Source organism: Gymnogyps californianus, chromosome 17 (assembly GCF_018139145.2).
Source record: "Gymnogyps californianus isolate 813 chromosome 17, ASM1813914v2, whole genome shotgun sequence".
Classification (NCBI taxonomy): domain Eukaryota; kingdom Metazoa; phylum Chordata; class Aves; order Accipitriformes; family Cathartidae; genus Gymnogyps; species Gymnogyps californianus.
In genome coordinates this window covers 15,404,253-15,429,964 of record NC_059487.1, presented here as the reverse complement: position 1 = coordinate 15,429,964, position 25,712 = coordinate 15,404,253, and the positions used below count along the sequence as shown (strand labels likewise).

Below are 25,712 nucleotides of genomic sequence, written 5' to 3'. Positions count from 1 at the left end.
CTCTCCCATTCTAGGTGAGGTGCCAATTTTTTTCACCAGTGGAGACTACTCAATGACCCGCAAAATGCCAAACCCTCCCTCAGAGCTGGTGCAAAGAGAGGAATTTTGATATTTTCTGACAAAAAAAGAGGACTTTTTAAAAGACTGTTTTCCAAGCTGCAAAACTAAAGGCATCTGTGGAAATCATTGCTCCACTGACTCTCAGGGACCAGAGCACCCCAACTGTACCTCTGCCCGGGCCAGGCACCAGCATATTGCCTTTCCCAAAGGCATTGGCCTTGAGGGCTGCCCATGCACCACCACGTGTTGCCCATCAGTTCACTGGGGTGTCCTGGAGACACATCAATCCCAGTTCTGCTGCAGGGTACCAACCAGTGGTAGCAAACCAGGCACTGGTGGCTTTAAAAACGGGGATCGAGAAAGCGAGGACACAGCAAAATCCTCCCCCGACGAGAAAGGGCACTCTGCAAGCTTGCAGCCACGCCGTGAGCTTTGCTCGCTCTGGCTCAGAAGCGAGCGGCTGAGCATCTCCCACTCGTCCCGTGGCGGCACCGTGGATTTCCTCCCCCCAGTCCTAATCACTTGACTCAAAAAGCTCTGGCTAATTGGCAGGCTGGCGCACACATCCTCGGTGAGGACTCCTCGTCTCTCTTCCTTGTCCCCATGACAACTTTTATGTCTGCCACGTCACCTACAGCACTCGGAGCAGATCTTTGTGCTCGTGGTACTTCATATCCTCTCACCTTTCTCGCTTCCGCGCCCTTAATGATGCGGTGTTTAACTCGTGCCATTATCTTCACTGCCACTCGGTAAGGCTTGCAGCCCCTGCCAGCCTTTGTGCAGGTTTGTGTGATCACAGAAGTATTCTCCAGGCTTTGCTTTCAATCACGTCCCAGAGCGCTGGATGCTTACCTTCAAACCCATGATCATGGATGCATTTTCAAAGACCCCTTTGTAACGGCAGCGGCTGAGGACCGCGGGGCAGATTTTGCACCGAAGCAGCAAAAGCTGCTGGTGCACCCTGCGTGGTGACCTGGTGGTCCCCAGCCCCAGGCCCCGCAGGCAGCCGTTCCCCTGCGGACCCCCTGTCCCCTGCCCGTGGTGTTACGGAAGGAGGAGACCCGAGGTTAACCTAATCTTTTTCCTCCTATTCCTTTGTTACTTTCCATCAGAGGCATTGGCTGGTTTTGGACTCTGAGGACCCTCCTGCGGTGGGGTGTCTGTTTGCCCCAGTGAGACTAGCCCCCGCCAAGTCACCCAGAACTGAGCTGAGACCTTCTGTTGGGCTTCCTCTTGGTGGTGGCCAAGGTGGCCCTGTTGTCCAGAGCTGTAGGCTACTTTTCTGGTTTCTTGTCTATGCTTGCATCCAGCCCAATGGCCCTGGATGGTACCTGCTGTCTCCTTATGGCTTCCTCAACATGACAGACGCTGTCCTGGAGGTCTTTTTTTGGCTCATTCTCATCTCCCGAGCAGTCCCCTTCGTGAGAGTGGGACCCGTGTCCCTCCCCCGGAGAGCAGCCACCCACCACGCTCCCACCATCCTCATCTCTTCCCACCGATGTTCCTCTTCAACGTCAACGTGCATGCAGCGATGCATCGACGTTGGTGCCATGGATATTACAGACCAGACCTTGTTCCTACGGAGGGAGAAGGGGCAGGAAGAAAAAAACCTGCTTCTGTGTTGACAGTCCCTAGATTTCTCTTTGAAATGAGCTGTCGCAAAGCGTCGATCCCCTGCTCGCATCCCCAGGCTAATCTCAGCCTCCCTTTCCTCCGCAGGTGCCCTACTCCTGGTTGTGATGGCTCTGGTCACATAACAGGAAATTATGCATCGCATAGAAGGTAAGATCGCCCTTAAATTATTTTCTCCATAGCTTCTTTCTGTTGTTTTTTTTTTTTTTTCCCCTGCATGGGCAGAGTTGTAAAGTTCTGAATAAAACATTAATGTTACTGACAACTGAAGCCTATTTTCATCTCTTTAATCTGACTTCTCTTTTTTTTTTTTTTTTTTGATGTTTCCAGCATCTGATTAGAAGCTCCCTTCAACAGAATAAAAGACAAAGGGTCAGATTTTAGCTGATGCAATGTTCCTGTTAATAATGCCACCTATTTATGACTTCTATTATCACTTTAAAGCATTAATAGCAGAGATCTGAGCCTTCTGTTTCAACAATTCCATTAAACATCACAGGCTGTTAGCAGATATCTTCTTATCTAGACACCATTAATTACTGTCCATCTCCCTCAAGTTTTTATTATTTTTTTTTCTCCTGACTTCTCGTGATGTGAAGCTGCAAAACGAGCGAGATCAAAAACACTGTGCCAAATTCAAGGGAAAGATGACTGAAGCGGGGGAATAGCAAATGCAGTGATTCTGCCAGTGAGACAGGCCTTTCTTCTCTTTTTAACCACAGTCTGTCAGGCTGCCCTCGTGCCAAGAAAAGTGGGATCAAGATCACCCCGACAAAGGATGATAAAGAAGACCCAGAGCTGATGAAGTAAGTCTGGAGATAACTCCCGAGTGGAGCCTTCGCTCTATCCTCTTTGCCTCGCACAGATTTACGCGGGGGAGCAGCGTCCATCCCGCATCCCCCCTCGCCCGCGCTGCTCGGAGCATCGTCTGCCCATGCTGGAGTGGGTGCTGCCAAAGCTTTTCTGCTGGTTTTTGGGGCATTTTTCCCTGATCCCCCCAAATGGCGTTGTGATTCTGAAATTTGATTGGAAAACTGGGCAGTGGGGGAGGTAACAGTGTATTTTTCCTTATTTGTTTTTGCGAATGTGAAAGGTAGGCTGGTAGGGCACGAACAGTGCCTCTCCTACCTGTGCTTTATATAATGCCTGGAAAAATCACCAGTGTTGTAAAGGAGGGTAAAAACCCTCAGTCAAGCGAAACGTCATGGGTTTTTGGGCAGCAATGGGCAGACGAGGGGTGCTGCCGGGCTCACTTAACTCCCAGAAACACGGTAGAAATGGAAACTATCGAGCACCAAGTTGGGTCAGGATCTGGTAACCCCGAATAAGACATGTTTTGTAGAGTCTCTGCCTCAGCTTGAATATTCAGAGTGAACAGAAAAAGCCTTTCTCTGCTGCCTCAGGCTGAATTTTTCAAAACATCCCAGGGGGTTTATTCCTACTGGGAACAGAGATTTTAAATCCCTTCGTCCGCCTCAGGAGCTTTCATTTGCTGTTAAATCCATTTGTCCTGACTTTTAGCAAGCCCGAGCATCACGGGCTCAGCGTCCAGGGCCTGACGCGAGGTTCGGGGTCTGTGTCTCAACCCCTCACACAGCTACAGGACATCAAAGCCTTTACAGCAGGGCTGGGGCCAGCACTGACTCCAGGATCCAAGTTTTTGTTAACCCAGAGCATCCCCAGCCTTTCCGGAGCCTGTCCACTCACCCAGCAAGTGCAGGTGGAGGCGGGTAAAAAGAAACACGGAAAAAATTATCAACCCCCTCCAAGAGTTTCTGGATGCCCGGAGCGCTGGCATACCTGGCCAAACCCCTTTGGCTCAGCAGACTGTCCCCAAATGCATCTTTTTTCCTCATTTTAGCCCTAGGGCAGGTCTTGCCCTTGCAGAAGAGCAGAGGTGAATACCTCCGTGTACCCGGGTTTTGCCCTGGAGCAGAGGCTGAGCCGGAGCGGGAACCAGCGGGTGCGGAAGAGCCCCGCGGGGGCTGCGGGAAACTGGGATGCGCCAGCCGGGGGAAGGACCTTTAAGAAAAAGATGATATTTGAGCCATCTGCTCTGTTCTTACTCCTCAGTCTACAGGAAGGAAAGCCTCCCCGTTAAATGAGCCATGTGATAATTAGCAGGAGTTAGCGGAGTTTATTAAAAATTAAGCAACCTACTCGAGAATCTGTGGGAAAAAATCCGTTTTTTGGCTCAAATACACTAAATTGCTGGTGGCATGGTAATGCTGTGCCATTAACCAGTGACACAGCAAAGGGAAGGACAAGCAGCAAATGCTGTCGTGCAACGGCCAGCTGTTGCACGTTTGCTTCTTTTACCGCAGTCGGAGGCCCCCGGTTGGGAGGTCGCCCCTCTCCACGTTTTCCCCATGGGAAAGCCGTGGCTTTGCTCATCCTTGCCCACCCCATTCGGGGCTGGGACCGGTCAGGGATGTGCCAAGCGGCTCCCCCAGTGCAGTTTCTCTGCAAAGAGATTGCTTCCCAGTGCAAGGAGAAAGGAGCTTTTATATGGCTGTTTTGTTATGGTGCAGCTGGTGCTTGTAGAGGAACGCGGGACGAGCTGTCAGGGCGAGCTGTCAGGGCATCCCCAGCAGAATGACAGTCTCCTTGGCATCCTCACCAGGGGCTGGGTCTCTCTGAGTCCACCCTAAAGGTACAAATGCTGGGAAGCTAAAGTGGCAAGAAATAGGGCTGGAGCATCACCAGAGCTGGGATTTTCTGACTCCTAGAAAGCTGATGCTGTCCACCCCCGGACCGGCCTTGGAGGCTCGTTCTGGCTCTGCTGCTCTGTCGGCAGTGGGACCGTGGGCACGGGTGCAGGCAGTGCCCGGTGGGCACGAGGGTCTCCGTGGCATGAGGGCACAAAGGCATTCCCCAATGTCCCATGGTTCAGGCAGCAACCCCTGCTCCTCCAGTACGCCTAGGAGGAGGAGAAGCTCCTCTGAGATGTGCAAAACACCACGGTACAACGATCCCTTCACTGCCGCCTTCCCCCAGCTCTTGGAAAGCTCATGTTCTGCCTCCCGCAGCAAGGTGTGCTCGGCGCGGGTTTGCCTTAAGGAGATTTGTCTCTAAATCCATCCTCCGTCTGCACCGAGCGCCACTTGGAACCCAGCCGAGTTTTGCACATCGCCACCGAGGAGAAAGTCATTTAGTCCCTGTTGTTTTTGTTGTTCATCCTTCAAGTAATTTGCTACAGACGTGACTGAACAGATCACCTCAACCTTCAGCCCAGCCCTGGCATAAAACAGAAGCAACCACGGCTGCCTAATTGATCAAACGCCACTGGTGCTTCCGTTAAATAATAATAATTAAAAAAAAAAAAAAAAAGTCCAAGCCAGCTGTTTTGCACAATAAGGCTCTGGTTTATTTTTTAACAGTGAAAATGTAATGAAAGTTAAATTAACAACGTAAAATATGTAACGATTGGGCCGTAAAGGCTGCATACTAAATGCTGGGGTTTGTCTCTTTCTCTCTCACTTGCCCCCCCTCTTTTCCTCCTGAGGATTCAGTAATTTGCTCGTGATCATATAAAAGCAATGATGTTATGAATTTACTGAGGATCCTGCTGGCAGGGATATTATAAGTGAATTGTGCTGCATTTGCAGCTGATTAAAATCGAGATCAGCATTTTTCAAATTATCTTGGGAAAAGGCTGGGTGTACAGCTCCCCCCTTCTGCTGTCATCTCCCTTTTGTACGAAATGTAAACAATCAGGGTAATCATTTCTGCGGTGAAACGCAGCTTGCAACTTTCAGGAGCAGCTCAGCGGATATTTTGCTGGGGAAACTCGAAGTCCCTAATTGCTTTCAAACCGAGGACACGGGGTTATTTTTGCCATTTCTTACCTACTTCCACCTCCCCTTTTTTAGAGTTACCTCCCTTGAGTAATAAACTTTTAACTGTATTTATAATTGACTAGCATCTTTAAACAAATGCAAACCACAGCAGAAACCTTAATAGATACACCGGGCTTTGTCGAACGGCTGAATTTAGTGAGTAGGCCATTAGGTGGGGAGTTTGCGAGCTGGGAGGAAAGAGATGCCTTTTAGAGGCACTCATCCTCTTGGCAATTAGCACAAGTTGTGTCAGCGCTTCCATGACACCCCTCGCAGCTCCCGCCCGCCTTAACCGGCCATAACCTGCAGCAGAAGCATGGGGGCGGGAGAGCTTGTGCATCACCTCGACGGTAATTCCCACTTTTATCCCCTTGCGAGCGCAGGTTGATCTCTCGGTAGCTGCGGGATGTGAACTGGGAGGAGGAGGAGGCAAGCGAGGCCGTGCCGCAGCTGCAGGCTGAGCAGTGCCCCAGGGTTTATTTGTTCTGTCTGATGGGGTACGGGCTCAAAAATCCCTCGGACGCCCTCCTTGCAGGAGCAGGTTTGCAGCTTTTTGGTGCACAGGTTGCAGCCTGACCGGCTCCCGGGTCAGGGACTGGTTCACGGGGAAGGGTTGTGTCCCCATGGGCACAGACAGCGCTCCTAGATCCCGTTGACCATGCTAGTGTAGGGTGATAAAGTTGATGACCCTGGGTTCCTCGGCAGTAACACCAGGCAGAGCTCACTGTAAATGCGTGGTGGTTCGGTGCGAGCGTGTCAGCCTCGGGGTAATGTCGGCATCCAAAGTCAGGCAGCCCAACTTGCCGTCTTTGCCCTCGATGAGGCACCAAACACACAGTTTGGGACACCACTGGGACCTGCTTTTGCTGCAAGTGTGAGTATGATGCGACCTCCACAGTCTTTCCCTCTTGCAGAATTTACCTCGGTTCTCTTTGGCTCTTTTGAAGGGGCAGCCGTAGCGCTTCATTTCCCGTCTGCCATTTCCATCAACTAAGCATCTACCACATAAGTTCCAGATGAGATCCTCAAATGCGAACGCTCACTTTCCAGGCTTCCTCGTTCCTGCTCATCCCTAATTGTCTTACATCCATCTTCATTCCCGTGCTGTAATTTTTCTAATTCCCTGTGTCCAGGTGTCCGGTTCCTGGCTGCGTTGGGCTTGGACACATCAGTGGCAAATACGCCTCTCACCGGAGCGCATCAGGGTGCCCTCTGGCAGCCCGCAGGCAGAAGGAAGGATCACTCAATGGCTCCTCGTTTTCCTGGAAGTCGTTGAAGAACGAAGGCCCAACCTGCCCTACCCCGGGCTGCGACGGCTCCGGCCACGCCAACGGGAGCTTCCTCACTCACAGAAGGTAAATCACAGGGTTGAAATCACCGGAGGCGTGACAACACTGCCATGGACTAACCTACCTGGCTGTAGATGCTGCTTGAGCATCGTTCAGCTCTTCATGCAAGGCTCAATAGCTGGTGCTTTTGATGCTGACCTCAGCCAGGTTGCTCCAAGGTTGGAGCTTTCCGCATAGAAGAAAATGCGTAGTTGTTTTAATATTGCAATGGCGAAATGTGGATTGGGCAAAACCATGAAAATCGATAATATAACGTCCTTCCATGCGCAAGCCAGAACAGGACTTGGGCACCCCAAACAGGGGGTTTGACACCCAAACCAGCCAGACTCGTCTCACCTTCCTTACCTGTCATGCCCTCTCTTTTAGGAAACAATGTGTTTTTTAATCTTTGTTCAGAGAAAATTGCTCTTGCTTTATAAATGGGGAGTTTTGTGGCATTATTCATAAAGCAATTTCCTCTGTACCATAAAAAGCTTTTAGAAGAACTGTCTCGCAGCATGAACTCCACCAAATGGTACGTGCTCTTGTTGGGAACATAAGCACCTATAAATACCAACAGTTTATGAAACCCATTTTTACTTGCTTTTCAGTTTGTCAGGGTGTCCAAGAGCTACTTTTGCTGGGAAGAAAGGAAAACTCTCAGGGGATGAAATTCTCAACACAAAGTTCAAGACCAGCGATGGTAAGGATTTTCACTCCTTTGGCCTTGCAGGTGTGTCAGGGTATTGAGCCCGTATATCTTTTGCTTTGCCGACTGGGGAGGTTTCAACAACTGAAATCTGGCCTCAGATTTGCAAGCTTGTCACGTGCTATGAACACCCATTCCTTGGGTGGCTTGGATATTGGGGGTGGCGTGGTACCGGCACCGCTCCCTGAGGGACACACTGGGAGGGAGCAGGTGAAACGATAAAGAAGGAGTTTCCATAGTGGAATTCCAGGCAAAAAGAATTAATGCTGAAATTGAGATATTTTTTGAAATATTCACTGACATTTTTACAAATCCCTTGCAGTCATTCAGCGATTTTCACCTATTCAGGGCTTTTAATCCTGCAGATATTTCTGGATCTGGAATTTTGTTAGCGATGGCACTTTGCATTTGCAGTGCTATTACTGAGGTTTCTGTGGTATTTGACAAGGTTCAGGCGTTTTACTTGAATACTTATATAGTTTGGAACCTATAAATACCTGCACTCTGCTAGAAATACTGCTTTATTTTATGAACCTCGTAATTTCTAATCAAGACATGCATTAGTTTTTTAAATGGCATCTTCCCAAACTCAGAACTGGAGAGAATGACCTGAGTTTTCAGGGCAATCAACCTTGCAGGGTGCGTGGAGCTGCCGGACTCCAACCGCTACGCTGTCATCGGCTTTTGCATTTACATATTGACCTATAAAGTATCATTGAACTGTGATGCTAAAAATGTTACTAAAAAAATAAAAAAAAATAAAAACCAGGTGAGATGTGCATCCCGTTTAGAGGATCTAAAAGCAAAGGCGAGGACTTTGTGAGTGGTGATGTCTATGCAACAGGACGGGCTCAGCAGAAAGCCCAACATTTTTGCTTTTCCCACAAGCGTTTGCTGACTGCCCGTGCCCTTCTCTCCTGCAGTTCTGGAGAACGATGAGGAGATCAAGCAGCTGAACAAGGAGATCAGTGAGCTGAACGAGTCCAACTCGGAGATGGAAGCAGCCATGGTGAAACTGCAGTCGCAGGTTTGCGTCATCGGACGTGCGCCCAAGAGCAGGGACGCATGGCCAAGCCCCTTGCGTGTGTGGTGGTGGGTGCCGTTGCGTGAGGGCTGGTAACCCTGCCGTGCTCCTTGCTCTGCAGATCTCCACCATGGAGAAGAACCTGAAGAACATTGAGGAGGAAAACAAAATCATAGAGGAGCAAAACGAAGCCCTGTTCTTGGAGCTCTCAGGGTTGAGCCAGGCTCTAATCCAAAGTCTTGCCAATATCCGCCTTCCGCACATGGTAAGAAACTTTGACAGCGCTCGCCCCAGCCGCCGTGATCGAGGGAGCCATGCCAAACCCAATTCACGATAAGGCTTATGTACAATTAAAGAGTGGGAGAATTTCTCTACATACACCTACGTGTCCTTTATAAGATCAGTACTTTTGCCTTATCTCTGAAGCTTGCATTATATCTCCCTTTTGTTGTCATTTTCTGCTGATCTCCCTTTGTATCTATTGTTCTGTCTCATTACATCTGGGAGCATTATCACAAAATAGGAAACTTTATCAAGGGCACCCAGCGCCTTTTAGGCTAAGACAGCACAAGCAGAGATCAGGAGGGATTGGATTTCAACGTCAGAAAGATCTTACAGCTCCTATTATAATGCAGGTAGTTTCAATTCAGTTTTGAATAGCTGGCAGCCAAAGAATAGCATTCTTAAAGAGAGTGTATTTTGTTTAATTTAACAAGGTCTAACAGCCCACAGCATGTTACCATAGAGTTACTGCAAAATGAAAAGACTGCATTAAAATAGTAAAACCACAAAAGGCTATTAATTACCTTCTCTCTAGTCCCCGGAATGTAATTACTGTTGTCAAAACCAGGTGCGTGGAGGGGGGGCTCGTGTTGTTGGGGAAGCGGTCCTCTTACAACTCATAAAGACCATCGCAATGATCAGAGGAATGAGCTTTTGATTTATTTTTTCTGCCATCTTTTTTTTTTTTTTTCTTTTTTTGTGAATCCTTTTCATTGGGGTTTGTATTTAAATTCAGGCTGGTTGGAGACAAGCCATCCTCCAGCAGAGCAGTTTTGGATAGTATTCACCCAGCTGCCTAACTGGCAGAAAACCGCTCGCTGAGTGCTTTTTTGTAAAGTATTTGACACATAAAGGTCAAATAAACTGTTCAGCAAATATTTTTTCAAGGTTTCAGGCAACTCCAATTAAATAATGCCCACGAGACTTGTATGCTCATTTTAGTCCTGTTCTTTTTCTTCCTTCTCCCTTTCTTTTTTCCCCATTAACTCCGAGTTAGATATTTGCAAGGTTTCCACGATGCCCCTCAAAAGCAAAAGTCGTACTGCAGCAGCATGCTGGTGTGGGCAGATGCGAGCCCAAGGTGACCGGGCTTCTGTCCTAACTTTGCCTTTGATTCCCTCCACGATGCTTCAGCAGTCCCTGCCTCCTCTCGTCCTCCAGCCCTTCATTTCTGTGGTTTAATTCAGCCTCAAGCCTGTCAGACTGCCTGCACGCACTTAACCTGATGCTGTTAATAGTTCCACGAGGCCAATGCATAAAATTAAGGGCCCAGTTAAGATCTGGCAGGATCAGGGGTTGCACAACGAGATTCCTGTACGTACAGCACCGCGCACAAAAAGGCTCCGACGTGGAGACCTTTGCCTGTTGGTACATACACAGATGATTAATTGCAAAGAAACATCTCAGGCTCTTCCTGCTCTACTGCTAACACTTTTATTTGACTTTTTTGACTGCAGGAGCCAATTAGCGAGCAGAACTTCGATGCGTACGTGAACACGCTGACCGACATGTATACCAACCAGGAGTGCTACCAGAACCCGGAGAACAAGGACCTGCTGGAGAGCATCAAGCAAGCTGTCAAGGGCATCCAGGTTTAGTGCCGTGGGATGGAGACGAGCAAGCAAACAGACTGTAAGATGGAACTTTCCCTCCAAGTATTCAGGTTTACAAGTTAGAAAACTTGTTTAATGAATGAAAAAAAAATAAAAAGAAAAAAAAAGGACCAAAACATAACCAAGAGGCCATTTCTGAGACGTGGAACTGATCGAACTCAATGTTCTCGTTTACTTAACTTTGGACCTTCTTGAGAAAAGCGGGATTTTTCTACCTGGACCACGAGGTAGATCAGGATGGAAGGTTAAATTCTCCAGTAGGCTGTGGGGCTTGGTAGCTGGTGAAGAGCAGGCATCTTTCATGAGTTGCCATGCTCTTGCAGAGTTGATCCAAGAGTTAAAACGTTACAAGAACAGGGTCTTGTCTGATCCAGGACTAGCGTATAACTGGCTTAAACCCTCATGTTGTCTATGATCGTATGTCCAGATCACCTACTCACACATGAATTATGTTCTATGTTGCTACAAGTGCTGGAGCTGCAAGCTACCTGTAAATCTGAACCTGTGCTGGGCCTCCCAACCCCGAAGTGTTCAGATATCCACTGGGCATGGGAACTCTGAAGTATTATAAAGTAGCTTATTTTTATTTTCTGAAAGAAATCTGAAGAGCAGTTCTGGATCTCCAGTGGAAAGCGCAATGGAAAAAAGGTTCTCAGGGAAGCTTTTGGAGTTTGCAACTACAGTATTCCTTTGTCTGTCTTAAATATGAGAATAGCTATTATGAATAGGCCAATACCAGATATTTCATACAGAAGAATTCTTTAATGTGTCATGGTCCGGTGTATATGATTTTTTGGAAGTCTGTTTGATGACAGTTCTGGTTCTTTTCATTATTGTGATCATCCTTACAGTGGCGCAGTACTGCCAGTCCAGAGATCATACATCAATGCCAGAGAACGTTTGAGATTGCGATGAACAAAAAAAAAAAAAAAAAGAAACAAAAACCAACAAATAGAGATTAATTGATGGCCAGCAAAGTGCTTACCTACCGTGAATCAGTAGTTGATTTCTTACAGATATCCACAGGGCAATGGGTATTTTTTGGTTTGGTGTTCTACGTTTTGCGCAAAATCACAGCGCAAGCGCCATTCTGCAAAAAAAAAAAAAAAGGAAAAAAAAAAAAAAAGAGTATTCAGGTATTGAGTATTCTTCCAAAGAAGCATTTTGTAAGCAGCTCGGTACATGCAGCCCACTGTGCACTTAAAGAACAACTCTATGAATGTCTTTGCGACGCTGCTCTCCAGCACCTGCTCCATCGCCCGTGGAGCCGGCTGTCACCCCGCGGGTTTGCTTTCCCCCACGCTCGCTCCCATCCGGAGCTCGCTGTCCCCCTGCTGCAAACACTTTGGAAGCGGAGGGGAGAAAAACCCCCTAAGGGGTCCCAACGTGGGGCGCATCCGCATCCCGCATCCCACATCCCGCATCCCGCATCCCTCCTGGCGGTGGGGCGGGCAGAGCTGGGGAGGATTTTGCTGACCCATACTAAAGGCAAGACTGTGGTGTCGTTTCGAGCTCAATCCTGCAGATATTTAGGGCATAATCCGCGATTCGGAGAAGTCGGTAGAAAGCTTCCCAGCGATTGCAGCGGCCACTGGATCCGGCCTCGAAGCTCACGAGCGACTTGACCCGTGTCGGTTCCCCTGTTGAGTTCAACAGGGCAGCTGGCGTGGGTGGGTTTACTCACGCACTTAAGTGTTTGCAGGATCAGACTCCATGAGTTCACTTATTTTAGAACCCATTCCAAGTGCAAAAATACAAAAGAAAGGGAAAAAAAAAAAAAAAATAATTTGAGGTGTTAAAAACACAATCTTCTTAACATGTAAATAGAGTCCAAATTGATTGTGACTGCAATTCAGTTAGTATTTAAAAGTAGAGAAATTGCACTTCCTGGAAGAAAGAGAGAAAAAAAAAAAAGTAGTTAGTTTAATTATCCTGTAAATTATTTAATTTTGGCAAGATGTATGTAATTTATATTTACAACACCTTATGTTAACTTTTTATTTATTTAACTTTTTTATTTATTAATTTTATACTTATTTTGAACTGGACACCGCACCATAGAAAAGAAGATAAAAGAAGCAAAAAAAAAGTTAAAAATTAAAACTTTTGACCATAAAAAATGATATTCCAAAAAAAAAAGAAAAAAAAGAAAAAAACCCTATCTACAACTCCTACTTGTAATTTTGATGCAACCAAGTTATTTTTTATATATTTTGTTATTTATTCTTTTAACGATGGGAATTTTTTTAAAGATATTTTATAACCGAGACATTTTGATAATTTTTTGGTTTGTTTTTTTGCGGGGGCAGGGGCACTGGGGGAAGAGAGACTTTTTCAGTTTTTCTTTTCTTTTTCATTCATATTGTTTCAGGCACTGATAACAGGAAATGAAAATTCTGTATTTATTATTTATTTAATATTTAAGTCGGGAAAAAAAAATGAACTGTGCTCTTGTTGTATATTTATTTTGTCGTTTGTGTGTCGGTTATGTGATGACTGAGTACTTGTTTATGTGAAGGAATACTGTTAATATTTAAATAATAAAGAGTCACATTGAAAGTTATAGCAGGCTACATGTTATTCTGTGAAAACAAATACTGTGATCTACTTTCCTCAGGAAATGTATTTTGCAGACAGAACTTCCTTATGTACTGGCAGGGTTATTTCGTAATAAAACCCAGTTCTGTTTGTGACTTTAGTTCCTATGGTCTTTCTTCGAGCTGCTGCCAATGCCCCCGACGTGTCCCCAGTGGGCTTCGTCCTTGCTCCTGCACCGCGGCTTGGAGGGTCAGCGTGTCCCCCCCCTCTCGGAGCTGCGGCCATGGACTGCCCACCCCAAACCTGGCTCTCCCCGCACTAAATTGGGGGATTTAGGGGGAATTTAGGTATGGTATCTCTGAAGGCTTTGAAGAATAAGGAGCTGTCACCATTCGGCCAAGCGGGTGCCTAAAATCCCGCTAGTCCCACGACGGGGAGAATCAAAAGGCCAAGCAAAGGTATGCGTTTGTTTAGTTGGTTGCTGGAGCCCCTTCCCCAAGGCAGGAGGGCTGCAGGCAGCGTTCCTCCGGGCAGGGGTCGCACCCGGCACCCCCAGCACTCAGCATCCCCGGGATTTCGTGGCTTCGTGCTCCCGCAGGCGGTGTGCAAGCAGAGGAGATGCCGTCAGGAGCGGTGCAGGAGATGCCAGCCCTGGGATGGGACACAGAGACAGATGGTTTCCCCTCCTGGATTTACAAAAAAGCCTTGCCAAACTGAGCTCTGAGGTTCAGCTAAAATGCTGGGAGATGGCTTGTTTCTGTCAACAAGATTTCCTCACTTCTATCTGCCTGGCCACGATGTTCACAGATTACCTTCCTGGAAGAATGGAGCTTTTTCACTGGCAAGAGTTTATGTTTTGAAGCAGTGGCAACAAAGAGAATTTCTCACCAGTCTCTGCATTGGAGACATCATTTCTGAAGTTGCCGAAATTCAGTTTTGCTGTGCTGTAGCTTGCTTGGAAGCTGTAGCTTCCAAGGTGAAATACGGTAAATCATATTAAGGCCATTTGGAGCTGAGTGAGTTGGGTCAAATGGGAATTTCAGGCAGGTCCATCACCAAAAAATTCAATTCCCTGATTAACTGAGCTCAACTTTACTGACCATCCCGACACAGAGCCACAAGCGCTGCTGGGTTACAGCAGGAGGGGGTGGCCATGCCGCAAAGACACAAAGGTGAAAGGCGGAGTAAAATGGAGCCAAAAGGGTAAGAACCGTAACCAGAAAAACTTAGAGCAAAGTTTTGGGTAGAAAGATTTCTTAAAGCCTTTCCTCAAGCATGTACCTGGCCATGGCTGTTCATTGGAAGTTTTTCCTGTCTTCATTGGATGTCTGCAAGCTGTCCTGGGGCAGGACAATTGGCAGAGGCTTAGGACAGGCTTGTGGGGATGGTGGAGGAGAGGACATCCCTCCTGGAGAGGCTGCAGTAGATGCTCTTGCTACATGCTGGTGGGTTTCCAGGGCCAGTGTGGTGGACAAGTGGGCTGCCAGCTCTGCCACCGGCTCTGCCCTCTCCCCCTCCTTTGCAGGGCATGGAACAGGGATTGCAGGCGCAATTAAATGTGCAAGGCAGGTGCTGATCAGAGCGATTAAACTTTGGGCCCGCAGTCTCCCCCAGTTGTGACCAACAGCGAAATTGGGAGTTACTGGGAGCCATGAAGCGACACAGCCACTGCGGAGACACGGAGGACGGTTTGGTTCAGAGCCTTCATGCTGACCCCGTGTTTGCAGCAATGACAGACCTTCCCTCTGCTCCCACTGCAGCCCCAGCTCCTGGCACAGGAGGTGTCCTGGGACACAAGCCATCCTGCCTTATCTTCATGTTGAGACAAGCCGGAGACTTCACTGCAGCGCTCCCGGCTCTGCCGAACGTAAGCGCTCCTCCTGCCTCTGCCTGAGCTCTTCCTCCAGGTTCTTCTATCAGCATCTGGCTTTCCTCTCTCTGAGCAGTCAGATTTAGGACCTGCTCTGGATCCCCTAGCCATACGGTCCCAAATGCCTGAGCAGAAACACCCTCGGGAGCAAGGACCGCTGGGGACTGAGCCCAGCTTTCCCAGGAGCTGGCTCAGCCCCAGGAGCTGCGGAGCCGGAGCCCCAAGGACAAGCTCTCTGAGGCTTTGCTGGACACAACTTAAGAGTCGAAGGGGTTTCATCCCGTCCACAAAGGGCTGCACATCTTAAAAGGAGAAAAACAGGGCGACTCATGCAATGGTTCACCTAAACTGGCTGGCATGTTGTTTTTCTGAAGGGCACATAATTGTTTTATGGGGGGTTTCGCTAGACTTTGCACCGCCAAGCAGTTCCTTGTGCCAATATTTGATTATGATGATAGAGCTAATAGACATGCTCGCTTGTCCTTTCTTAACGAATTGGCTGTGCTGTATAATAGAGCGGTTAGATTTGTGTTAAATTGCAGCTTTGGGAGCCATCACTGTGAGATGTTATCTTCTCTGAACTGGCGTCCTTTATCGCAGGGAAGGGAATTGAATTGGTTTAAGATGGTACACTGTCAGTTTATAGGTGTGCTTAGGAGAGCTCTTAAGCCTCCTCCAACACGCGTAGGGTGAGAGCTGAACAGCAGAGGAGAGCAGGTCTTTTGCTTCAAGGATGCAAGGGAAAAGATACTTGTCAGCATATGGTTGTTTCTAAACATGTCGATAAATCATTGACCAACAAGAGCCTCATTTGGCCTCCCTGATGCCACTGTTAATTGTTAAAAGCTGCTAACGACCCATCCCTCCATTCTTCTCCTCAAGTGGTACCTTCCACTTGTCAACATTTACCTAGCCTCTCTCGGAGAGCCACGAGCTCCGGTGATGGCTTTCGGGTGCGCACAGAAAGGAATTTCTTTCCCAGCCTCGTGCATTTTTTCTGATATTTGGTCCTCCTGCCCCAGAGCTCCTCCAGGTGAAGTCTCAAGGCTCGGTCCATCTCACCCTGCTCCCACGACCAAGGTGTCCCAAAAAATACACAGCCGGGTGGTCAGGAAGGGATTGCCTCATTCTCCATCAGGTTACTGGGGAGAGAAGGCAACTTTGCTCTTCAGAGCTGCCATTTGGCCTCAAATTCCCCCCCTTGGGCCCTGGGAAGATGATGCTGAGGCTGGGGAGCAATTGGATGGGCTGGAGATGATGCTGCAGCCAAGGGAATAGCCTCCGGCTGGAAACTGCTCCCCTCCCAACCAGCACTGAGCACAGCTTGGCTGGATTAAAGGCTCTGGCCCGCACTTGTTAACACATTCACTTCTCCTACACTTTTATGAGAAGATATATCCTGAAACGACCTTCCGCTTTGTACAGAAGGGCTCGTGGGATTGAGGCTGTAGGAAAGCACGCGGATGATGCATTCTTCAGATAAATAGCTCTCGTTATTCCAGATGCCTTCATCCCCTTCTTTCAGTGGGATGAATAAATCACCAATTGTTGTAAAAATGGTAGTATCAGATTTAAAGACATTTTTGACCCTGTCAACAAGGAAGTATAACAGCCATTAAAGTCTACTTTCATGTATATAACTGCAATGCTCTTTTGTTTGAATGTCAGTGACTATCTGACGATCTGAAGAAACACGAGCCATGAGGGATAGAGCAAGGACATATGCTCTGCCTGAGCTCCAGGACTAGCACGAAGGGCTGGACCACCCCGGGAGGACCTATCCATGTTAAGGTATGATGTCTGACCCCGCAGCATCGTGGACGTGGTTAACTCCAGCATGCCCTTATTGAAGCCAGGATATGCCAAAACTTTTCCTTGCCTCTTCCTTACTCACAACAAGTCCCAAAGTCCACCCAAACTGAGCACGAGGCAATGGCCAAATGGTTTGGGCTCAAACAGGGGCTAACCTGGCCTTAGCACCGCAGGGGAGTTTGGGTTTTTAATCCCAGCTGAAACCAGGACAGCCTGAAGCTCATCAAGTCCAAGATCAAGGATCAGCTCCTCGGGTTTTGCCATTTGCCAGAGGACTTCTTCTCGAGCGTCGACATTTAATAATCCAGCCCAAACATGCTGAGGCTGTTTAGCAATTAAATAACATAAATCCAGAAACTAGATTAATAAACCGTCTAGTCTGTCTAGAGCAGTCTACAGGGTGGAGAGATAAAACTGTAAAATATTTATTACCAGCTTGGGGATGAAGTCATTAATTTAATAACTACCCATTGCTTTGCTTCTTACAGTTGTTAGCAGTCTGAAGGTTACAGAAGATTAGGTGGGAAACTTACTGCCTCCCTGCTGAGAGGAGCCTTTCCCATGAAAGCCAGAGCCCAGCTCCCATCTGTCACCCCATTACGTTCGGAGGTAGTGAATATATTACCGTGCCGCTTATCGAAATAAAACAAAACAAAATTTCTGCTGGCCACATGGCAACCCTCCGCGAAATTTAATGAGGACGCTGCCCTTTGTGCACGGGGCCATTTTCAACAGCTGTAGAGATGAAGGCAAGAGGATCTTTGTCGGCGCTTGCCGCTTGCTCACGACGTGGCTCCCACGGCGAGCCCAGCCCCAGCAGCATCGCGAGGGCAGGTGCCTTCGGGGACCGATGCTTCGGCTGCCTCTTGTCCTGAGGTCGGGAGCGTTGTCAGAGCCTCCCTCATCTGTGATTTCTCATTGGGTCTTCACATTTTTAGGAGAGGGAACATGGGTATTAGTTCAGTCCCTGCTGTGATCTGATACTGGGGAGCATCCAGGACTTAGATATACGCATCCTCTTTACAGTGATTATGGATGGAGTCCCCTGATGACTGTGCTCCCCCGCTGACAACTACAATTTGCAGCGATGCTGCAGCAAAAGCCGTGGAGGGGGGGAGCGAGGGAGGGTGTCTGTGCACCCTGGGCATATTTTGTCATCGGTTTCATCCGGGGACAGCAGAGAGCTGTCATCTGAACGAAGTGCACAGGGGGTAGGGTTTGAGCAGAAGGCAGTGTGTGATGTGGGACATGTGCTCCCCGCCAGCTCCTGCTGATGAGGGGCCAAGACACTGCTAATCCTCCCCGACGACCACACTGACAGTGGAGGTACTCGAATTGCCTAAATAATTTAATCGAATCTTTAGCCTGCTTTGTAAAATAGATAAAATAAAAACAGGCACGTACTGTGAGCATGGGACACAGACCACAGCACGGATGAGTATAGGGGTGCAGCCACCCAGCCCTGCCGGGCGGCCCCTGGCTGCAGCCTCCCTCGGGGGGAACCAGCTCCAGCAGCACTTAGTGCCCATCCCTGTTCTTGAGGAGGGCAGGAGAAACAGCTCGTAAAGCACTGAAGGGCGCTGGATGGCTCCTGGAGAGCTCTGTCCCGATGGAGCGGCAGGGCCCTGCAGAACCCGTACTCCTCACCCAGCCACCGGCTTTGGAAGAGCCCCTTTGGCCATGGGCATCCCTGATCCTCCTAAAGCCTCGGAAGGCTGCACAGCCACATGGACCAGGCAAAGCAGAAATGAGTGGGAGCCCTAAGCGGGTGCCTTGAGGAAGAGAGGTCGACAGGAGACATGGTGGCCAGCGATGGAGAAAGGCATCTGTGCCCTCTGTTAACACAAGAAGCAATGATAAGCGCCTGCGGGTCACGCAGTGACGGACACCGATTTTTACCTTGCGCCATTTGGTGTGACCGTAGTTCTGCTACCAACCCAGAGAGCACCAAGTAGCCTTGTTTGCAGGTAATTTCCAGGTAATTTGGATGACTCAAATTATCCTTGATGACTGCCCAAGAAAGAAAGGAAAACATCCCTGAAATAATATTCTGGTTTCTACAGGCTCCCACAAAGGAGAGACTTGCGTGAGGTTTGTGGGCAGCTCAAAGCAGACAAGTATGAAGCTGGGTCTGCAGGTACTGGAGATGAGAAGCTCTGTACAGATGGATCAACCGTGATGTCTTGGCCAAGACTTTGCACTATGGTTTAATGACATCATTAGGTGTTTTAGCACAGACAGAGTGAGATTTTAGTGGTACCTTAAGCAGGGTAGGGAGGAGAGGGAAAGACAGAGAAAAAATGCTTGTGAATCAGATGGGTTTCTTCAGTGCTGAACAGCACGACAGACCTGCAAGATATTTCTGTTGTCACCAAAAAGTAACAGAAACATTTCTGCAGAGTGTTAACCTCAATTTTTCCCACACAACAGACTGATTTGCAACTGTCAGCACAAGCATCTTTGTCCTGACCATCCTGTACTCCAGTACACATCCAGCACGGGCAGGGCTAACTGCAGAGGCCCTACCCCAGTATCATGTCATCGCATTAGCCTTTCATTTCTCTTATCAACGCCACCATTCAGTTCCACTCCTTATTCCCAGCCGTTATCACAACGAGCCAAGAAAGTGCAGAGCATCAGCGAGGAGAAAAAAAAAAGAACAGGTGAAATTCTGATGTTGTCAGCTAAAATAGTTTCCAGATGCGCTCTGCCCACAAAGAAGCTGAAGCTTGGTGATTTAGTTGCCAAATTCTACATTTGCTCCCTCTCCCCATCCCTCCTCTCGGCTGCAAGCTCAAAGTGGAGTCCTGACACTGCAAAGCGTTAATAGAATTAGTCTCCTGCTATAAACTGTTCACTGGGGCTTGTTAGCTCAATTGTTGATGCTAAATTCTTATCAGAGCCACCTAAAAGAGCATTAATCAAGAAAGGCTGAACTCCCTGCCTGGGTCACAGAAATTTAATTAAACCCCAAGTAAAACTGGAAAATCATTTTGAAAAGAGAAGAGACGAATGCAAAATGCTTTTCATCATTTGACTCTGCGTCTTCGTAGTTCAAACCCTCAGTTTTGCCAGAGCAAAGGCTGAGTGAAACACAGACAAGACTTCCCTCAGTGCCTCCTTTAACACAAGGTCCTGATGCTCATCCAGGGTAAATGAAATATGGAAAACCACTGATTAAGGCCTGCTAAGGACCGGGACCCACAAATGCAAAGGAGCAGAATGCCCTTCCAAGTAAAACAGCGATCGCCTTGAGTAAGGTTCTGTTATGGTTATTGGTTTATGGATTTGTATCTATTTTCCATTTGCTGTGCAAAAAGGCTCATGCAACAAACCATTTATTCGGTAGACGCAGAGAAATATTAGTCCCGGTGTCGGTACGACCTCGTGTGGGATATTGTGTGTAGTTCTGGGACCTCTCTTTGGAAAAAGAAAGGATGAATTTATCCTTGAACAGGTGCAGGGAAGGACTGGCAGGGTGATTAGCAGAACGGAGAACCTATCTTAGGAGAGGAGATTAAAAGAGCTTGGCTTGTTTAGCCTAGAAAAACAAAGGTTAAGAGGGGATATGATTACTCTTCATAAATACATTCAGGGTGGGAGGAAGGGGAATGATTTAAGTTAGAGGATAATACGGGTAGGAGATCAAATAAGGCGCATCTTGGCCAGGAATAAATTTCCATTGGAAATCTGAAGATGTTTTCTTATTGTTGGAGGAGGGAGGTTTTGGGAAGGCCTTCTGAGCAGGACGGCGGAGCCCCCGTGGTTTTTAAGGGGAGACGGACATATGTCACCCATATGGGCGCAGCCCAACAGCCGAGTCTGCAGGTAGGACATGTAAGACTACCAAAGCCAAAGCAGGAGCAGGAAAATGTGATATGGCTGATGTCGTCTTGTATTTTTATTATTTATGAATCCGTAAAATCCATTGATTTTATTTAATCCATGAATCACTTGAAAGATCCAGGAATCATTTTCTTCCCCCATAAATATGAAAAGCTTGATTTTTTGAGATTTTCGTTTGGCGACCCTCTCCTAAATCACGGCAGATGGGCCATAACAAGACAGGAGAGAGACAGGACACGGAACGGGGCTCACCGGTGCTCCTAGCAGTACCAAGAAGAGATGAAGCACCTCGCTGCTGTATGTCCCCAACGGCAGGGACCTCTGGTGACGCTTTCTCCTACTCTCAGCCAGGCTGCACCATCTCCTGGCTGCTTGCCTTTGACGACACAGTTAAGTGAGATGAATCCAGGTCTTTACGGGTCCTTTTTCCAAGTGGCAGTGGGTATGCACGGCGCAATACAGTGGAAATCAAGACATATGTTCTTTCTCTTGCTTCAGCAATTACTCACAGAGCCCTTTGATGAAGTGAGGCAAGGGGATAGCTTTAGGAGACACACACGCACGCATATATACCCTTTGCATGGGCAGGAGGATCTCAAGTGATCTGCCGTCAGTGTGTTAATAGCAATACTAGTGTAAATGCATATGTCTGCATCTATTTACATATGTGCATATGTCTGTGTGTATGCATATATAGTATATGCTTCTGAAAAGTGGTATAGTGCCAAATTGACCAGAAAACGCAACAGAGCATATTTTGCAAAATTAAAAAAAAACCAAAATGGTGAAAATATAACCCCATGATTTAATGCTCCTCCAGCTCTTAATTTATGTGAGTCGTCCTGTCACTCACAAAGTACCCTGTTGACTTAAACAGCCATCTGTATTGCAAGGCTGCAGGTCAGGCTGCCTGAGCGCACGAGCTCAGCCTGCCCGGCCCTAACTCGGCTGCTAAAATGCATTTTTACTATTTGCTCTTTCAAATAAATAAAAACATCCTATTTTAACTGACCATCACTAAGATGGACTTTGGAAGTTAATTCATGCTGACTGGCGTTTTAAAAATATTTATAAAAGAAATCGGTTTAAAAAAAAGGAAGGAGGAAACTGTAACATACAGGGAAATAAAGACAAGGGAAAGCAAGAAAAATCTTGGCTTCAGCTCGCCCTCATGAAAATTGCCTGCTCTCAGCAATTATCTCAGCTAACAAAGGATGGAGACTTGATTCTCACTGGTAAGATTGTAGAGCTGGGGCTTGCTGAGAGTACGGACAGGGATTGCACCTGCACCTGCGAGGATCCCTGCCCTGCCCCAGCCCAGCAGAAGATGCTGAGGTGCAACCTCCAAACCCCGCAGCAATGCCTGTACTGCTGGAGACACCTTGTGGTATATGGCTGAGAAATATAAGAACGCTGGGATTTAACCAGTGCCACCAGGCCCGGCTTTCCCAATCCTACTGTTTTTTCCACTCTCAGAGGCTGCTGGGGCTCTTCAAGCCAGGGGGAGCTGCCCACACGCATTTGCAGACAACGCAGATGCAGGAGTTCCTAATCTATTGCTGACTATAACTCATGGATAACACAGCCCCAGGTGAGCTGTCAGGATGAAAGGAAGGTCTTTTTAAAGAGCAAGGAAAGAAGCAGCACAAAGAATCAGCAATCGCAGACCCATGAAATCATGAAATACCCAAGCGTTCTCTTTTTCTAAATGTGGGTATTTTTGCAATATTATCAGACAACGTGCGGTTTCCTCCAGAGCTGCAGCCCAGTGCTATGACCTGCGTGGAGGTGTGTTCAGCAATAACTACATTTTCGAAGAAGCCAGAGGGGAAAAAGCTCCCAGGGAAGCAGAACCAGCGGGTGTCAGTGGGAAGCTGGGGGCAAGCCCATGCAGCAGCGAAAGCGTGCCGGCCCGGGCACAGCTTGGCATGAGTCTTCTGTTAGCGCATGATTTGGGCCATGTGCTGCAGAGACGTATATGAGTTAGAGGTGCAGGAAATAACCTGTCCCCTGGGGGTGACCGTCTCCCTTCAGCTCTTCCCTCCCCGTGGCTGTGCCCCCTGACATGTTTGGGGTGCAGGCAATGAGGTGGGGCATTGCAGCGGGCAAGTGTCTGCCCTGCGTGCTTCTCCTGGCTAATTCCTGTAATTCTCTGTCTGGAAACGGAGGGGGTGCAAGTCTCACCGATCCTGGCAGCGAAAGGCTGGAAGGAATCACGAATACACCTGGGAGGGCTCAGGGTATTTGGGAATCCCTAAAACACTCCTCAAGCTCTTTCTGGTCTTCTCGAGGGCCGAATCTTCCTCTCTGCCTTAGTAAGAGTTTGCAGGGAGGCACAGCGGTGCTCCCCTCTACCCCTGCTGCTGCGAGCTCTCTGCCTACAGCACAGCTGCTCTAGCAATAATGGGAAATTTTTTACCCAGCTTTTATTTTAACAATTTTTGTGCAAAAAATAAACCAACTGCTATTTTTCAAGCGGCTCTAGCGGCAAGGGGAGCAGATGCTGAACGGAAGCCCTGGAATCACACGTGTAAGGAGTTCGTCTGTTCTGCGTTTGCAGATTTCAACGGCGTTGCCATTACGTTTGAGTGCTTTCCGTATTAAACAAGATGAGGCGAGCGCAATCACCACGTCCTATTTTGGTTGAATCAGCAAGGAGGAGTTTCAGCGCTCACTCTCCACGAATAATCCCATTCTCCCAGGCAGCTGTCTTCTGCGCAATGAAAGTGCAGACATCTACAGTATTACCCCATGCCTATTTGCAGAGTCTGCTGTTACTGTTAATGGAGGGAGCTGAGATAATCACCTTAAAGCATAAATACATCTCGGATGCTGATTCACTTTCTCCTATTTGAGTCTCATTTACCAGGGCAATTCTTATTTTTTTCCACTGCGGGCTTGGTGTGTCTGGAAGGATAGCTACTTCTTTTTTCACAATTCAAATCCAAACAACTTAAATCAAGAAGCCTCTTGTCTAGATGTAGTTATTCCTTCTCATTTTGTAGCTATATGTAGCATCGAGTCCTAGATCTAAGGCCAGTCCAGACAATTTTGTTCGATCTGCAGCCTTAGCGGTCACACAGATTGCACAGCCTCAGCCAGCGCTGTGTGGGTCACTTACAGATGAAGACAGACTCTGTCCTGGTTTTGGCTGGGACAGAGTTAATTTTCTTCTTAGTAGCTGGTACAGTGCTGTGTTTTGGATTTAGTGTGAGAATAATGTTGATAGCACGCTGATGTTTTAGTTGTTGCTCAGTAGCGCTTATCCTAAGTCAAGGACTTTTTCAGTTCCCCATGCTCTGCCAGCAAGCAGGTGTAACAAGAAGCTGGGAGGAGCACGGCCAGGGCAGCTGACCCGAACGAGCCAAAGGAATATTCCATACCATGGAACGTCATGTCCAGTATATAAACTGGGGGGAGTTGGCCAGGAGGGGCAGATTGCTGCTGGAGAATTGATCAGTGGGTGGTGAGCAACTGCATTGTGCACCACTTGTATTTTCTTGGGTTTTATTTCTCTCTTTTTTTGTGATATTCCTTTTCATTACTATATTGTTATTATGATTATTATTGTTAGTATTATATTTTATTTTACTTTTTTTTCCCGATTCTCCTCCCCGTCCCCCCGAGAGCAGGGAGGGCTGAGCAGCTGCGTGGTGCTGAGTTGCCGGCTGGGGTTAAACCACAACAGATGCACTTTTAGTAGATAATTTCTTTCAGTCTGAGATGGGTGACAGGAGCCACCTTTTCCCCATGTCTTGTCGGGTCCTGCCATGTCGGTTACAACCACTGAAGGAGCCTACGCGGGTGGGTAAAATCTAAATTAGGTGCCTAACACTCAGCTAGATCATGTTCGGGGACAAGAATCCCTCCACTGCACGAATGGCAAGTCAGATATTGTGGCAGTCTCGCAAAACTCCAGGTTTCCTTCAAGCTCCAGCCCCTGGAGTCAGGTGAATATGCATCTCACTTATTTTCTTCTCAGTAAATTTGTATCTGGCACTTATGGTTGCAGGAAAAAAAAAAAAATCCAAGCATGTGACTGAAGTTGGGTGTTCATAGGCTCAAAATGAAGAGCATCAATTAGCTCCCAGAGTAATGTTTTTTTTCTAAGTTCCCATGATTTTTTTCCCAAGCCTGACTAACGATATCAGAACATCTGGTGTTGGCCACGCTTCCCGCAGGAGGTTCAGCTACAGCGCGAGGACTGTCTGTGCCAGCTGGAGACTGGCATCTCCCCAGCTCCTCGCCGGCTCCCACTGCCGGGCTGCTCCATGCATCCGCTCCCGCACCCTGGGAAGCTCCGATCCCACCCGGAGCCAGGGCAATGTGCTGTCACAGCGGGGATTGCTGCGGAGGTGTCCTGCAGGGGGTGAGGACTGGGAAGACTGGGAGAACTGGGCGCTGAGCTGAAGGAGCAGGTGTGGAAATGCAGCCCTGTGCTGGGAGCCAGAAATTAGGGCAGGGTAGGGGGTACGGGGCTGGGGGAAGGCAGCCACACTGGGATGGGGAGATGTTCCCAGGAGCTGTGCAACGGGACAGATGGGGAAAGAAGAGAGTTCTGGTTTGTGTTTAGTCCTGGTCCGTATTTAGGCTGGATCTGTGGGTGCAGGCTGTTGGCCCAGTCTGTATTTAGACCTGGTCTGCATTTACGCCTGGCCGATATCCCTGCGCTGCTGGCCCAGGCCATATTTAAGCCTGGTCTGTTGGCTCCATCTGCATTCAGCCCCAATCTGTAGCTCTTGTCCATGTTTAGGCCCTGCCTATAGGCCTAGCCTGTTGACCTAGGCTATATTTAGACCCAGTTTGTACTTAGGGCCAGTCTGTATTTAGCTCTGACCCATAGGCCCAGTGCATTGTGTGCTGTGGTTTGTATTAAGGCCTGGTCTGTAGCACTGTATGTAGGCCCCATAAGTAGGTCCTATAAGTAGGTCCCATAAGTAGGTCCCACATATAGGCCCAGTCTGTGTTCAGGCCGCAGTGCCGCCAGGGAAGGGCGAGCCCCCGCTGCGATGGAGACCCGAGCCCCTCGGTCGCCCCCGCACTGGGACGAGCCCGGCCTTGCCCGCTCTCCCCTCAGGGAACCAGCGCCACCCCCCGTCCCGTAGTGGTACAGTCTTCCCCCCTCGCTCCGGATCTGCATGGTACAGTCCAGACAGCGC

The 25,712-nt window shown here is 48.2% G+C and overlaps 1 protein-coding gene across 1 annotated transcript in view; it reads left to right on the top strand.

Annotated features, from left to right (window-relative positions):
- The window catches only part of MYT1 (myelin transcription factor 1), a 34,198-nt gene extending 23,666 nt beyond the window's left edge, over window positions 1-10,532 (top strand). Inside the window, exons 15-21 of the mRNA XM_050907602.1 lie at window positions 1,780-1,842; window positions 2,415-2,498; window positions 6,665-6,886; window positions 7,471-7,562; window positions 8,492-8,595; window positions 8,714-8,857; window positions 10,332-10,532. Coding sequence (XP_050763559.1) covers window positions 1,780-1,842; window positions 2,415-2,498; window positions 6,665-6,886; window positions 7,471-7,562; window positions 8,492-8,595; window positions 8,714-8,857; window positions 10,332-10,472 — 850 coding nt within the window. The 3' untranslated portion in view covers window positions 10,473-10,532. The remainder of the gene's footprint in view (window positions 1-1,779; window positions 1,843-2,414; window positions 2,499-6,664; window positions 6,887-7,470; window positions 7,563-8,491; window positions 8,596-8,713; window positions 8,858-10,331) is intronic.
- The last annotated feature ends 15,180 nt before the right edge of the window (window positions 10,533-25,712 follow it).